We start from the raw sequence: 16,864 nt of genomic DNA on the forward strand, positions 1-16,864 counted from the left end.
AACCGTAATTGTTTTCCATGAAAAATGGGCAGTGGATTGTTCTCGAGCTATATTTCGGGCAGGGCCCTACGCTTTCGGTTTTTCAAAATAAATAATTTGAAAGGTGGTACCGAACAACAGCAGGACTCTGTTTGATTTGATTATGAATGTCTGGAAAACAAAGATATATTGGTAACATTGTCCCCAAATTGAGTTATTAGCAAACACTACAGATCGGCAAATGATATGATCAGTCTTTCGTGTTTATTCACACTCTCACACTCTCCAACCACTCTAATCAGCCAATCAAATGGCAGCTACTCAATGCATTTAGGCATGTAGACATTGACCAGACTGGTTCAAGCTGATAGAATGGCAATAGTAACTCAAATAACCACTCGTTACACCTAAGGTATATGCAGAAGTGCATTTCTGAATGCACAACACATCGAACCTTGAAACAGATGGGCTACAGTAGAAGAAGAGCACTCCATTGCCACTCGTGTCAGCTAAGAACAGGAAACTGAGGCTACAATTCACAAGGGCTCACCAACATTGGACAATAAAAGATTGGAAAAACGGTGCCAGGTCTGATGAAATATAGTTTGCTTGGTTTTGAAAATTTTATAAATTTGTCTCTCATTAAAATGTTTTTTAAATGTGTAAATACTCTTGCAGATATCATATGCAAATTAATATCAAAACAGAGCAGTAATGGGATCGCTACAAGAAGCAATACAATTTTTATTGTAAATCTCAACCTAAACATTAATGTAATCAAATCAAATATTAAAACAAAGCTATTTGCCACTGCCAGGGCATTACCTTTTATCTAGCTTGTTAAAACGAGTCCAGTTTTCTTGTTTTTTTTTTCTTAACAGGTATCAATAGGTGTCTTTTAGCAGCAGAAACAGTCTATGTAGTCAGATGTCATGAGATATAAGTCGACCAACGTTACTTCTCTGATAGTTGCTTAGGTTTGGTCATGCCATGGTTTCCCACGTACACTAAGATTGCATTAAACAGAGATAAAGCCCAATTTATACTTCTGCGTCAAACTTACGTCGTACCCTGACTTGCACCTCTCCAAAAATGTAACAACGCGTCAATTCTACGCGTACCGCAAGCGCTGTGATTGCTAGAACCGCTCCACGGCTTTCACATGCTACCTCTGCATGTGTAATTGCGCGTCAACGCGGACAACGACGCAGAAGTAAAATCAACCAACGTAGTGTATAGCGACACTACGAACAATACAATACACTACGAACGACACAGAAGTATAAATCAGCCTTTTAGAGTGAGGTGAATTGGTCGAGCACAAGGTGCAGCGACAAGCGGGTGCGTTCTGTGAAACTGTTGCGGTCATGCTCGCCTCACGCGCTCGCCTCACGCACGTGCCCGCGCCCGCCCGTTGCCGAAGTTGAATTGTCTAAAAGGACTTTGATTGTCTATAACTTTTTGTACACGACGCGCAGTACAAATCATTGGAAGAGAGACTGATCCTCGGCTCGCTGTTTGTGAGTTTCCAATATTTAAAAGTTATCAGGACATCAACAGAAGGGAATTCACATTGCAGAGCATCCCCGCTAAACTACACGCAGGCACATCAGGTAAAGTTATGTATAATTTTTATTTAAGTTAAAAAGACTACAGCTGCGTAGCGCACAGAAGCCGTTGCCGTGGTTACTATCCATAGAGCCCCTGTCATTCACTCGCGGAGCGCTGTCTCCCTTTTTGTTCACCTGAGAGAACCTGCCAAAGCCCCTCCACTGCTGGTTTGGGTGGGTTATTTGCTGGCTGACCAACATCCCACCCCTCCTGTGATCATGGTTTGACTGTAGGCCTATGTCCTATTCAGAGCCAGTGTGCAACGGACTTTTAAAAAAATAAATAAAAAAAACTGCGTTAACGTGCGATAAAAAAATTGTCGGCATTAATTAATAAATGCGTTAACGCGATAATAACGCGTTAACTTGCCCAGCCGTAATATGAATGCAATTAAAGTCTAATAAAGTTGGTTAAAACACATACAGTGATTAATGCAACACATTCTCATCCCAAGGCGTCATCTAACTGACACTTTTGACCATGTGTCAACATGCCGACGCACATGGTACCCTTTAAGCGTCAATATGAGACGCTCATCCTCGGGCGTCATCTAACTGACGCTTTTGACCATGCGTCTAAATCCGACGCACATGGCACCCTTTAGCGTCAGTTAGATGACGCTTCCGTTATGGGTAGGTTTAGGTCTGGGGTAGGGTTAGGGTTAGACCACTAGGAGGCGCGTCTCATATTGACGCTTAAGGGGTACCATGTGCGTCGGCATGTTGGCGCATGGTCAAAAGCGTCAGTTAGATGACGCCTTGGGATGAGAACGGGCTGATTAATGACATTTTCCTGTTTTCTGTGACCTACTCTAAAGTGAGAACTATTTACTCCTAATTACCATTTAACAATGCCTTTACTACAAGATAATTAAACAATAATAATTGTGGTAATTACAATGACAATGAATGAAGAACTCACTTTTTGTATTTTTGTATATAGCTGATTAATATATTAACAATGTAGAGACTACTTATATTAACCATGAACTAACCATAAACTAATAGTTTGTTAATGATTTGTACTTTATTACTGTATACGTCTTATAAAGTGTTACCCAATTTTATTATATATATATATTTTTTTTTTTTTGATCGGGTGTCAGTTGCACTAATGCAGTCAAACAACTTTTCGCATCAGATAACATTATATTTTCACTTCTAAAGGGTTACTCTGTGGAGCAATGACTGTCTCCATTATGTCCTTTGTAACTGCACTACAGAGACATGAAAATGACACATTGGCTACAATGAGAAACACAAAAAGAAGGTTTTGAACTTTCCTTTGTAGCCCCACTGTGTCAGTGATGTAATTAATACACTTAATTAGGGCTCTATATCGACATGGAGGTTGAGGGCCAACTAACTCAACGCTTTGTGATCACAGTGCTGCTTCTCATGGCTGTTTCTGCCTGTTTGATCCAGATAATCTGGGCCTTTGTGCGGTAAAACTCATCATCTCGCCACATTGTGGCCGTGTGTGCCTTTGATTTGGATTTGCAGGTGTTGCCGCCCCCTCTTTCACTGCCCACACCAACAGGAGAAACTCAACAGGGTAGATGGCATATTCTCACAGAGACCAGCATGATGTTTCATCTCAATAATATATTAGCAGTGAGAGCTTGCTATTCAAATGACCATTCACTCTCGCCGTAATCAGAGTATTGCTTGCGCTCCATGGCAACTGTTCCGTGAAGGGGATTTGAATACAACCGACAGAAAATAGTGCGAGGGGGGAAAAAAGCAAGGAAACAGAGAATAGAAACTTAAAGAATAGTCTTTTGATTTGCTGTGTCTGTGTATCAGTATCAGTACTTACCTCTATGGAAATGGATGAGTTGCTTTAGTGAAATGAAGCAGGACTATTTCAAAGGATTTACTCCAATACAAAAAGTTCACTTGCATTTCCCTTAATGTGGTCGTGTTTCATTGTCGACTTTCTGCTAACTGATGAGACTGTGAGACTGGAAAGAGAAAAAATATACTCACTGGGGTTATATATAAATATACTGGGGTTTGGGGGCTTTGGATGGCTCAGGACCCCTGTCACCTATACTGGACATTTAGTCAAACTGTAAAAAATAATACAACTTTGTAAATGTGCTTAATGTTCTGATACAACTTTTCTAAAATCTACAGAGGGAACAATTCTTTATAACATATTATATTGAGTTTATTTCGTACTGCCTTTCAAACCTAACAGTCTTTTAAACCTACACTGTGTAGGTCTTTTTCTAGAGGTCCCTTTAGTTAAGTGACAGCCTTTGTAAACCCTTCTATATATAAAAGAAATTGTCTACAGCTTTAGAGGAACTCATCCATCTCAAATGTGAAGGCATAAAGAATCATCTTTTCAATACTTACAATACATAATTTGTCCTGTGCTCAGTATATATACACGATGTGACTAAACTATAAAATTCTTCACACTCTCTTTTTGCCTCTTCAAGCCCAAACGGCAAGCATATGTCATTTTCCTTGGAACGTTTAGCTCTACAAATTGTTCTTCATTTTTCAAATGACTGCTGCCGTATTGATGGAGCATTTTCCTAGTCCACTGAACAGATGTCTTTAATGAGTTTGCAGAGCTTAAGCACACAGACTGATATGGATTCTCAATGCATCATTTCAAAGAACCAAACTATAAACTTCACAAAATAATTTGAATTGTTTTATCCATCCTTTTAAAAATGAGAGGTGTTTATTGTGAAACATACCTAAGTACCTTAAACAAAACTGTTACCTGGGGCCTCAACTCTGGGGAGATTTCTTCCTCAATGTGTTTGTATGAGAAAGATTTTCACAAAAGATAGATTTGGCGTATGTACAAAGGTTTTCTTTAACATAAACCTTACAAAATTCCATTTAGCAAAGTATGTCCCTTTGATAGGTTCACTCAATGCGCTATGGGAACACTGTGTTCCAGGTGTAACAATTGTCTGAAGCTCATATAAAATCATGTCCCTTTGAGGCACTGCATTTCCAATGCCTCGAAAGAACATGACCAATCATCACTACTCTCTCTCTCTCTCTCTCTCTCTCTCTCTCTCTCTCTCTCTCTCTCTCTCTCTCTCTCTCTCTCTCTCTCTCTCTCTCTCTCTCTCTCTCTCTCTCTCTCTCTCTCTCTCTCTCTCTCTATATATATATATATATATATATATATATATATATATATATATATATATATATATATATATATATATAGGCCTATATATATATATATATATATGGATGAAATTTTGTACGTTTTATGTTAGACTTGATTATTGCAGTGCTCTTTTGGCTGGACTTCCAACATGTGCAATCAAATGATCCAGAACACAGTAGCACGACTGGTCTTTAACAAGCCAAAGAAAGCCCACGTCACGCCTCTATTTATCTCTCTACACCCTCCTAACTTCACTCTCTCTTACAAGAAGCCTACGGTTGGTAAATGAGTACCATCACAGAGAGGCACAGAATCACTTTCCAGAATGTTTTTGTTCCTTGCTGGTGGAATGATCTTCCAAACCTTATCTAGGCAGCCAAATCCCTGACACTATTCAAGAAACAGCTGAAAATGATTATTTTCTGTGAGCACTTAACTTCATCCTGCAAAAAAAAAAAAAAAAATCTTCTTCTGTGCTTTCACTATTCCTTAATCCCTCTGTATTCTAGCTTGTACTATCATGAACGATGTCTGAAACTTTGTATCACTAGCTGTTTTCGTATTTGTGGCCTCCTTAACATTAATCGTTTGTGTTATTCCTCATTTGTAAGTCGCTTTGGATAGAAGCGACTGCTAAATGAATAAATGCAAATCCCTTGTTGGAAATATGGAAACTTTGGGTTTGGCCTTTGAATGGGGCTTAATGATTAATTCTGGTCTTTCGTCAGAGACTATGAATGCAATGCAATGAATGCTATGAATGCAAGAGCTGGTTTTACAAGAAGGCTGTATACTACTAAGTGGTGCTTATTTATCTTAGAGAGTAATTTGGGTCTTTTGGGGTGGTTCAGAGCTGGTATTCATTCATTGGTTTTCTGCTGGTGCTGCCCCAGCTAAATTTAAGGTGTATGTGGTTCCAATTGCTACTGAACATGCTCCAGTTGATGTTTCTTTGGGGAGGTTTTCACTTGTTATTCGTTTCATCCATGACAACTGAGACCTTTCCATCCTGCTTAAATCCATGAGGTCCCTGGCAACTAACTCTATGAACTTTGACAAATCCATTAATTGGTTCTTGCAAACACGACTTGTTTCCTTGGCAAACTGCTAAACAATCCTGTGCCCTACCGTCTGGAAATGCATAAACCTATATTAGAGCTTGTCTGTCTGCTGCTTTCCAGTTTTGGTGCAATCTTACAGCCAGTGAATGGACTGCAGTTCATATGTAAGTGGTTGATGGGCATCTGAGGCTACATTTTAATTTGTTCAGCAAGATTCAGACTGTTATGCCGCCATGACTAGTTGGCAGTAGGGAAATATGACCTTAGCATACTGCAACACATATTTGATTTGCATTATAATTGCGAAATAACAGTGAAATGTGAAATTGAGCTAGAAGTGTTTGTGTTTGTACTTGCATAGAGCAGTCTATGTTTAAGGCCTAAGTGCTTCATTTTAAAATACCCCACACACTAAAGGGTTGCTTGTAATCAACAGTTTACCTCAACAGCTACTGGATTTCAATCAGTCTAATGAACTTAATACTGCTGAAAAAATTCAATGAATCCGAGAAATGTACAGTAAGATTAGTATGCATTGTAACACCTTTTCTGTAATCATACTTTTTTTAAACATTCAAGTATTACATCGAAGTTGAGTTCATTTTTTAAAGTTTGATTTTTAGTGGCATTGCCGTCTTGCACTTAATGAGCTTTCAGTGTTGTTTTGTGTTTTTCACGTCAATAGTCTCTGCAAGTTGATTATCTGCCATGATTTCTTCTCTAGCCAGTGCCTCAAAATGACATTTCAATATCTCTCCACTAAGAACCGAGTTACTCTGAGAAGCATCCATCTATTGATCGGCATTGTATTACATTTTTCTTTCTTTTCCATGCTGTTAGAGAGGTTTGAGTTTTACGAGAATAAAACTTTGTCTCTTCTAGACACTTTTCAAAAATTACTGAACAACATGAAATCCAAATTTACCCCATTTACTTTCTTAATACACCTTCTCGGATCTTATTCAATACATCAGTGCATGTTATTCTAAAGAAAAAACAAGTTTGTCTCTGTAATCTTTCATCAAATTGTAATAACTTTGATTCTAAAACTACTTTCCTTTTTATGCCACAAATCCCTCTTAGTTGTCAGCCCCTTTTTTTTCCAACCGACTGGCTCCTTTCTGCTTTAGAATGCCCATTTCTCGTGGTCCAATGAATTCTAAATGGATAATATAAAGTCCTGCCCTACCTTTTTGCTCATTGAATATCCTTTTTCATCCTTTTTTAAAGAACAAAGAATATCAATGTGTTAACAATTTCCTGGGTTTGTTAATAGTGTCGCGGATGGGCGACATCAGTAGTGTTCTCCTAGGCTCTGTTTATTTTTTGTTTCTTTTTGTTGTTTTATTGTGATGCTACAGATGCTGCCAATCAGTTTACTGAGACTGTTACAGCACATATAAGTTTCTCCAAAGATATATTCCCACTATTACTCACAATAAATATAATAATGACCAAGCTTACCAATTATTAAACATGTATACTGCCGTCCAAAGGCAAAGTGCGGTAACTACACATTTGGTCAAAATTGAGTTAAGGCCTGAAATGGGCTTTGTTAAATCTGTTCTGTCTTGTGACAAAGTTTCATGGTTCAATTTTGTCCCGTTTCAGAGAAACCAGAGTGCATGCAAATACCAAGGCAAATGCCTTCTAGCTTTGTTTTCCCGACTTTGACACCGCAGATACTGCGGACTGCCTTAGTAGCCTTATCCCGAATGGGATTGTGATACTGTTTGCCCCGATTGTAACGCTCACACAGAACCAACAAGCCAACCACAATCGGGCGGCAAAATGATGGTTGAACATATTCAAAGATGGGTAAGGAAGATGGCAATATATTAACTCCTAGAAAGGCAAATGACAGCTTTATAATCAGTTAACATTAACCAGCGAGCCGCTAGCAAATTAGAGAGACATTTTAGGTACCTGCGCTGCTCCATTGAAGGAAATATCCACTCGACAACGTAATGATAATCCGAATTATAATCACGTTGATGTTTGTTGATTCGGACATCTCTCCATGCTTCAGGCAGCTAATCCAATTGTAGTAACAGGTAAAAGTTAGCAGCGCACCCGGCAGCAACATAAGCAGTTTTGAAATAGCTGTCAAATCCGCCTGTGTTTGCGATCCATAATTTGCAAACCACGTTAGATCACATGATTGAGATAGAATATTGTTAGCTTTATTGATCAGCAATGAAATGTAAGGGTTGCCAACCATGCATTTGATGTGAGTGAGTCAGACAGGAGTTCTGCCTGATGTTAGCAGGAAAAAAAACAACAACAATAACTTGAATGCATACCCTTATGAAAAGAAAATATATTTACCAAATATGAATGATCAATATATTAAATGGTTTAATAGTATATTTGAAAATATACAGCATAATATATTGTGTTAATATATGATTGAATTGCCGCTTTTCATATATTGAAAGATTTGTGTCAATATATTTAGTAATATATCATAATGTATGTAATTATATATTCAGTAATACACTTCATAATATATAGATATATAGAGTAGAGCCCGACCGATATGGATTTTTGGGGGCCGATACCGATATTAGGTGGTAAAAAAAGCCTGATACCGATATATCGGCCGATATTATTTATGTGTATATTATAATACAGTAGCAATATTATTTATGTGTATTATAGTACAGTATACCAGTCAAAAGTTTGGACACTTTCCTATTGGTGTGTACAAACTTTTGATGGGTACTTTACACAGTAGCTATAAACAGAATAAATATATTTTATAAACACGTTTTGCAATGATCACTCAAATGTGGTAATCAAACACTTGTGTGACACAGATATGTAATGGAGGCAGGGGGAATGATAGAATGAGAATTATACAGCTGAGCTGTAACCAAACTAGTTTGCATTGCATGTTATATTATATTATATTATATTCTAAATACTGTTGCATAATCTTCACTAACGACTTTGTCTTTTAATTTAGTCATAACTTGTATCAATAAATATATAAAAAGTGTCACTGACAAAACCTTATTATCTTCTATTTTTACTCTTAATTCCTTTAATCTCTACCAGTGGAGGAAGAACTCAGATCTTTTTACTAAAGTAAAATTAATAATATCATAATGAAAACGTTTTTAATTGCATATGTACAGTACTTTTATACTATTTTAAATAATTAGTAAGCAAAATGTATTAAACGTGAAACTAGGCTACTCTTAATGCAAAATGGCCCTATATAAAGTGTTATAATTATATACATTTTTGGAATATTGCTTGACGTTGTAACGTAGCGTTATCAGGCAGAATGAGCTTTAACACGGTGTCTACACCGGACGCGGCCGTTATTGCTCGCGTCGCAACAGCTGTTTAGGCTACCCTAGACGAAGCAGAATCAGTTTACTGTCGGAGATCGCTCGCGCCACGCATTTTAATCAATGTTTCATCAACCAATTGCCTTAATAAATAAGAAGTAGGCCTAAATATAGCAGACAATATAATCAGGACTTCTCAGCTGCGCGCTTGCAATAGTCACAAGCTCATCATACGTGACATAGGCTAGAGCAGATAAATCAATTCTGTGAATTACACTGCGCAAATCACAAGTAGGCTACTACCCACCGGATGAAGAAGGGTTGGCTCTCAGTCTCCACAGGCTACATAAAATATTTATTTTATTTTATTTTTCGTGTTCGCATTTATGAGGGAAAAACAATGTTACAGACGCGACAGTTCAGCACTACGGACGTGAGCGCTCTGAAAGCGGCACTAAAATATGCTTTGAAACTTTCACATAGACATCAAACAGAAAGCACAAAACCTTTTGTTTCAAAGTGAATTTCGTTTTGTATTAATTGTATCTTAATTTTAATCAATGTTTTATCAACCATTTGCCTGGATTTAATTTATAAGAAGTAAATTTAGCAGACGATAGATAATCTCGACACAGAGGCGCCTGCGGGTGAACTGGAGCTCGTCTCATGAACCGAAACTCAGAGTATAGACCTGAGAATTGAAATATATCTATATTGAAATGTCTACTTTTAAACAGAACAATTATAAATGCCGATACCGATAGTTAGGAAAATGCCTAAAATCGGCCGATAATATCGGCCCGCCGATATATCGGTCGGGCTCTAATACAGAGTATATATACATATACAGTATATATATATATATATATATATATATGTATCAGATATGGTTCTGCATGTGTAATATATTGCAGATATATTTACTCATGCAACATAAATACACATATATAGAGAAATATATTATCTTGTATATTTCTTTAATTATTTACATTATAAATATTTCATATTTTCAAGTTAATTAACAAAAGCACAAGTATACCTGCATGTACTAGATTTTAGTCAAGAGACTATCACTGTGCAGAGGAGTACATAGTCATTACTTTAAATATGTAGTAATAACAGACATAATGGTGTCTGTCCAATCGTCAACCGAACCACAGGCTCTACTCTTCAGCACAATGGTAACCCCAAAAACTCAGACATAACAGAAAACCTTTTAAATTCCAAAATAATAGAACATTAAACACCACCCCCCCCCCCCCCCCTCCTATATAAATCATTGAGCCAAACACATCAAATAACACTTAATTTTAACATTTGCTCTCTTCTAACAGTCAAAAGCAAAGCATGCTGGGAACTAGAAATATGTTGTAACTCATTACGTGAATGTGTGTGTATGTGTGAACATACATTCACATTTATATGGGAACATGTGCAATATACAGTATGTACACAATAAAGGATACAAATTTTGTGAAAATTACATGTAATGCTATTTTTGTCTTCATTTATAAATATTTGATATGTATTAATATGTAGCCATACATGGTCAATGCATATATTGCAATATATTGAAAATAAGCACTAGTTTCCCATATATGGAAATGTATTATGTAATATATCGCATTGTAGTTTTGTTCCGTGAGGGTACACACCCAACAAATACCCTGTTTTTCAAATAGCCTTAAATTGACATTAATAAAAACTATCAAAATGTAGTAAGAAAGTTGGATAAACACATTTAGTTTGTAGATACTGCACTTTGCTTTTGCAGTAGTGTTTAAGGTCATACAAAGGCAGAGTGCAGTATCTCCATTTTGGGGCTCAAAGGTCACATCAGTGGTCATGGTTTTTGTCTATAAAAAATGTCTTCCTAGGAAGGCATTACATGAAAGCATTACCACTAATCTAACCACAACATGTTTGACAGGCTATGTAAAAACTTTAAAGGCATTTTTCTCAGTTTCAGTGTTTGCATAGTTACTGCACTTTGCCTTTGTTGGACGGTATAGTACTCAACATCTGGCAGAAGATCTGAACATCTTTTACTGCAGGTTTTAGAAGTCTGTCAGCCTGCCATTAACATCTCTCAAACTGCCTTCATGTGCTCCTAATTTTTTGAATCCCAATCATCCATGTCTCGCCTCCATCCTCTTCTACCTCCATTTCAGCTTTTACAATCTGTGAGGAAGATGTTAGAAGGCTTTTCAAAGGACAAAACATCAGGAAGGCCTCTGGCCATGATCAAGTGTCCCCCTCTTGCCTGAAATGTTGTGCATAGTTGGCTGCCATTTTTACTCAGATATTTAAAAAATCATTAAAATTGAGTAAGGTCCCATCGTGCTTCAAGCGATCTATTATTGTCCTTGTTTCTAAAAAAGCTTGCAACTCAAGCCTGAATGACTATAGAGCAGTTAACCTCAGTAGTTATGAAATGTTTTGAGAGACTGCTATTGGCATACCTGAAGGTTGTTACAGGCTCACTGATGGATCCAGTTCCAGTTTGCATACAGGTCAAATAGGTCTGCGGAAGATGCTCAGAACATGGGACTGCAAACTCTCCGGGGTCTTGTGCATGCATTCTCTGTGTGGATTTTAGAACAGCTTTCAATACAATCATCCCTGATATTCATAATTCATAAACTCAGTCAGCTTACTGTGCCAAATTCCATCTGTAACTGGATTACAAACTTTCTCACTGATAGAGTGCAGAAGGTTAAACTGAGAGTACTGATAGAGTGCAGAAGGTTAAACTGGGCATATATACATCCAGCACATCCAATGCTTTACCTCAGCATTGGTGCTCTCCCCTTTATTATTATATACACGAACAACTCCACTTCCTCAGATTCTTGTCAAGTTCTTAAAATTTGCTGACGACACTACAGTCATTGGACTTATTTGGGATGGAGATGAGTCCATATATATGCAGAAGGTGGACCAGCTCTAATTTGTGGTGTAGACGCAATAACCTGCAATTTAACATCAGCAAGACCGCAGAGAAGATTGTTGATTTTAAGAAAAACCCACTCATATTTAACGGTTGTACAGTGACCAGCACGGAATCCTAAAAGTTTCTTGGCACTACCATCCGCAGGGATCTGAAGTGGGAGAGGAACATTGTCCGTATCGTTAAAAAAAGCACAGCAGGGGATGCTCTTCCTCCGTCAATTAAGAAATTATAACATGTCAAGGGAAATTCTGTGCAAATTCTACAGGGCTATGATTGAATCTGTCCTGTGTTCATCATTTATTGTTTGGTAGCCTACTTCTCTGCCACCCAATGGGACAGGCACAGACGTCAGAGACTTGTTATGATGGCAGAACACATTATTGGGTCTGACTTGCCCTCCCTACAGGATCTGCACTTTTCCTGTGTCAAGAAACAGGTTGGGAGAATTGTTCGTGACCCCTCATGTCCTGCAAACAGTTTTTAATAATTATGAAAATCACAACCAGTGATAACAAAGCCACAGCTTTCAGAATCTATTTTTCGGGATACCAGTTTTTAAAGAGAAGGGGAAAATACACCACCAGTGCCATTGGACCTAGAGCAGTAATACATTAAAGGGCAGTCTAGACAACTGATTAGACTCTAATTAGAGTTTGAGCCGATAGCTGGGTTTTAGCCTCAAGGATCACATTGCCTTTAGGACCAACAATCTAAGATTAACGTGTCAGACATAATGACTTCTCAACTCTTTCGAGAGATTGTGCACGTGCTACATGCATAATTATATGAGACTTGTTATTTTTCTTATTAAGCATTATACTATTATAAACAGACTTGGGTATCACCACATTAAAACATTTGATTAAATAGGAGCAATGCGAAAGAGGCTAGAGGGTAGATACTATTTTGTCCCCATGGTGCTTGATTCTTGGCATTGGCATTGCTCCGGCAGCTGTATACAATGCACACCTCTTATTTAAGAGCCCAAAACAAGTGAATTCAGTCAGCTGTTTGGTTGTAGTTTTTTTTTTTTTTTTTTTTTGTATGTAGGGTCGATAAACAGGTCACTTTTCGTGACCCTGAGGATGCACAGAGTTCACTTCACACAAAACCAAGAAATTCAATTAAGACGAAGTCAAATTAAAACTCAACTGGCCTTGATTAATACAAAAGCAGACAATGAGTCTGTCCCTTTATATTTTGTCAGCGATTAAGCATTGAAACCTTGCTGAAGCAAAGGTCCTTTTATGCTCAGAAAAAAAAAAAACTTCATTCTTTTATGATGTACTGTTCTAGATTTTAATCTAAAATTAATTAATGGGTTTAAGATTATTTCAAAATTAGAAATGGGCTTTTCATAATCCGCACAAAGAGAATTATGCCTAGGGCCTGGTTGTTATGGCCAAAATTGTGATGGTATGAGGATTTTCTGTTACACACAGTTTAGATCATGACATTGTTATCTTTGCTGTAAATTGATAAAAAGGAATGACTGTATACTAAATAATCATGTGGCAATGTCCAGGTTTCAATAATTCAGTTAAATAGTTTACACATGAAAGGTACTTTATTTCATTTGATTATTTTCTCTTTGGAACTTGATGGAAACGAATGGAAATGTGTTTTATAATAATGCAGCAAAATGTGAGACAAAACTCCACTCTTCTTCTGATCATCATACCACCCAGTTGTACTTGTACCTGTTACTTCATTGTTATTTTATTATCTTAAATGCTCGATTAACTCATGCATCCTTTGTACACATCTAATTGAAACTCCAGATTTGCCTTGTCTGCAGAGAATGGTCTGTGCTGTAACTTCTGGACACCAGTCACAGTGGCTATTGAATGAACATAACTGAAAAAAGACAAAACTGAGGTGTCATGTTTTCAAAAATGTTCTGATCTTCAAAATTGTACATTCGATAATTGTCACCACAGCAATGGCTTATAAAATCTAAATGTGTAAAACTGAAACTATGAAACTTTCTTTTGTTGCCCGTGTTTAAATAAATGCATTATCTGTTAAAGTGCTAGGGTGCTGTTGGTGGTTAATATCCTGGTCTCTAATTATGGTTTGGGTTTCTCTTTCTTCAATTCAAGCCTGTTTTTCTTTCTTTCTTTTTGTTTGCCCTCTTTGTTGTCCACCAAAAAAAAATTCGATCTAAAGTGTCTTGTAAATGAGAATTCTCCACTTAACATGTTTTAGCCAGGCGCAAAACGTTATCTGAGTTTGCTGAAGCTGCCAAAAACATAACCAAATTATTTCTAAAGCTCATAGATTTAGAGCCAAATTTTATCTCACCCACAGAATAGACCACTTACTCACTTCACACAACTCAAAGAGTCATCAAAAATTAATAACCTCTTCAAAAATATTGCAGTCGGCCCATCCTTATCCTCTTTTATGTAAAAAAAAAAAAAAATGATGGGGAATATTTTATGCTAAATTCTGCTAACTTGCATATTGAGGTTTTTGTCATTGAATGAAAGACAAAAAAGGGAAAGGTATCCACTATAGAGGAATTGCACATTTGTTTCTTATACACTCTATTCTAACAGCTAGGCTGTATTTCAACACTGTTAATAGCAGGGCCATGTGAGTGTTTTGATGTCCATTTTTTCCTGCTCATACTCTGGTTCTTGCTAAGTACCCAAGCTTATCATTTCTTTTTTTTCTGTCATTTTGCAGCATGTGAACTTATGACGCAAGGGATCCTGGCTTTGGTCACATCTACAGGCTGTGCCTCGGCCAGTGCTCTACAGTCCCTGACAGATGCCATGCACATACCACACCTTTATGTCCAGCGAAACACTGAAGGATCCCCCCGGACCGCATGCCAACTCAATCCAAGTCCTGATGGAGAGCGATACACCCTCGCAGCACGACCGCCTGTCCGTCTAAGTGATGTCATGTTGACGCTAGTTGGTGAGCTGCGCTGGCAGAAGTTCATCGTCTTCTATGATAGTGACTATGGTAAGTCACTGATTGCAACATAGAGGAAATCCTGCCTACAAAAAAATAAATCTTACCTACAACTTACAGGTTATGTTTTCTTGAACAATTAATGCTGATCATTTGTTGTGGTATGATTCCATGTGATAACTAGTGATTGATTAAAGGAACACTCCGACTTTTTGAAACTTTAGCCTATTCACCTTATCCCCCAGAGTTAGATAAGTCCATACATACCTTTTTCATCTCCGTGCGTGCTATAACTCTATCTGACGCACCCACCGCTAGCCTAGCTTAGCACAAAGACTGGATGTAAATGGTTGCAGCTAGCATACTAATCCAAATAAGTGACAAAATAGCGCAAACATTTTCCTATTTACATGTTGTGATTTGTATAGTCACAGAGTGTACAAAAAACAAAGTCACATGAGACACAGACATATTTTAACCGTATAAATACTGGGAACTATATTCTCTGAAGGCGAAGCACTGCTACTTGGGCGGAGTGATAACCGCAGCACCTGAGACGCGCTCTCTGCTCCTCACCACGGCTCGTCTCAGGTGCTGCGGTTATCACTCCGCCCAAGTAGCAGTGCTTCGCCTTCAGAGAATATAGTCGCCTTTAGAGAATATAGTTCCCAGTATTTATACGGTTAAAATATGTCTGTGTCTCATTTGACTTTGTTTTTTGTACACTCTGTGACTATACAAATCACAACATGTAAATAGAAAAATGTTTGCGTTATTTTGTCACTTATTTGGATTAGTATGCTAGCTGCAACCATTTACATCCAGTCTTTGTGCTAAGCTAGGCTAGTGGTGGGTGCGTCAAACAGACTTATAGCACGCACGGAGATGAAAAAGGTATGTATGGACTTTTCTAACTCTGGGGGATAAGGTGAATAGGCTAAAGTCCCAAAAAGTCGGAGTGTTCCTTTAAGGTTGAGTTCACACTAACAGTGATTAAATCGCTGGAGAGTTGGTTTGTGGATGAGTGGATCTCTGGTAAACTGTCAGCATACAGAATGATTGCTGCCTGGTGACTTTGTGGAGGCGAATCATATTTTCAGCTCAACAACAGTAACAAGATTATACAATGTGAACAACTGGTGTGACACAATGTTAATGAGCAGTGTATGAATATTGACTAGTTGGTTATGATGACATTAAGGATTTTGTTTGTTTGTGTATGTTTTGTTTATTTATTAACATTAATATTGGTAAAATCTTGCAATAAGGTTTATTTTTTTATATTAGTTCATGCATTAGTTAACATGAACTAACTATGAACAATATATTTACAGCTTTAAACTTTGTTAATATTAGTTACCAAAAATACAGTTTATTGATTAATTTTACTTCACAGTGCATTAACCAATGTTAACAGATGCACCTTCTGATTTAAAGTATGTATTAGTAAATGTAGAAATCAATATTAACTTAGATTAATAAATGCTGTAGAAGTATTATTTATCGTTAATTTAGTTAACAAAACCTTTACCATAATGTATTTACTCTTGCTGTTAATTATTAATATTCACCTTGCATTAATTGGTAAAAAGTTTCCAGTATGTTAACAATTAATGTACACATTCTTTTTACTAGTTTAAGTGTGTTCATTTATAAACATTCCATCAATAATTGTTAATTCCTGTTCATTCATAATTAACAAATGTTAATTTATACATTGCCAATACATTATTGTATATTATAAAATATTAACATTAACTAAAATTAATTTATGGTATTGTTTATTGCTAGTTCATGATACCATTTGTTAATGAATTGAACCTCACTGTGAAGTGTTAATCATTGACTAATAACTGTGGCACAGTCAGGGGAGGAAAGAGTACTGACAA

At 37.1% G+C, this 16,864-nt stretch overlaps 1 protein-coding gene across 2 annotated transcripts in view; it reads left to right on the plus strand.

Annotated features, from left to right (window-relative positions):
* The window catches only part of grid1b (glutamate receptor, ionotropic, delta 1b), a 584,450-nt gene that overhangs the window by 251,045 nt on the left and 316,541 nt on the right, over nucleotides 1-16,864 (plus strand). For both annotated transcript variants that reach the window (XM_056247253.1, XM_056247254.1), the window contains exon 3: nucleotides 14,742-15,026. In XM_056247253.1, coding sequence (XP_056103228.1) covers nucleotides 14,742-15,026 — 285 coding nt within the window. The remainder of the gene's footprint in view (nucleotides 1-14,741; nucleotides 15,027-16,864) is intronic.

The sequence above is a fragment of the Rhinichthys klamathensis genome, unplaced genomic scaffold (assembly GCF_029890125.1).
Source record: "Rhinichthys klamathensis goyatoka isolate OS25496 unplaced genomic scaffold, OSU_Roscu_1.1 h1tg000045l_1, whole genome shotgun sequence".
NCBI classification, from domain to species: domain Eukaryota; kingdom Metazoa; phylum Chordata; class Actinopteri; order Cypriniformes; family Leuciscidae; genus Rhinichthys; species Rhinichthys klamathensis.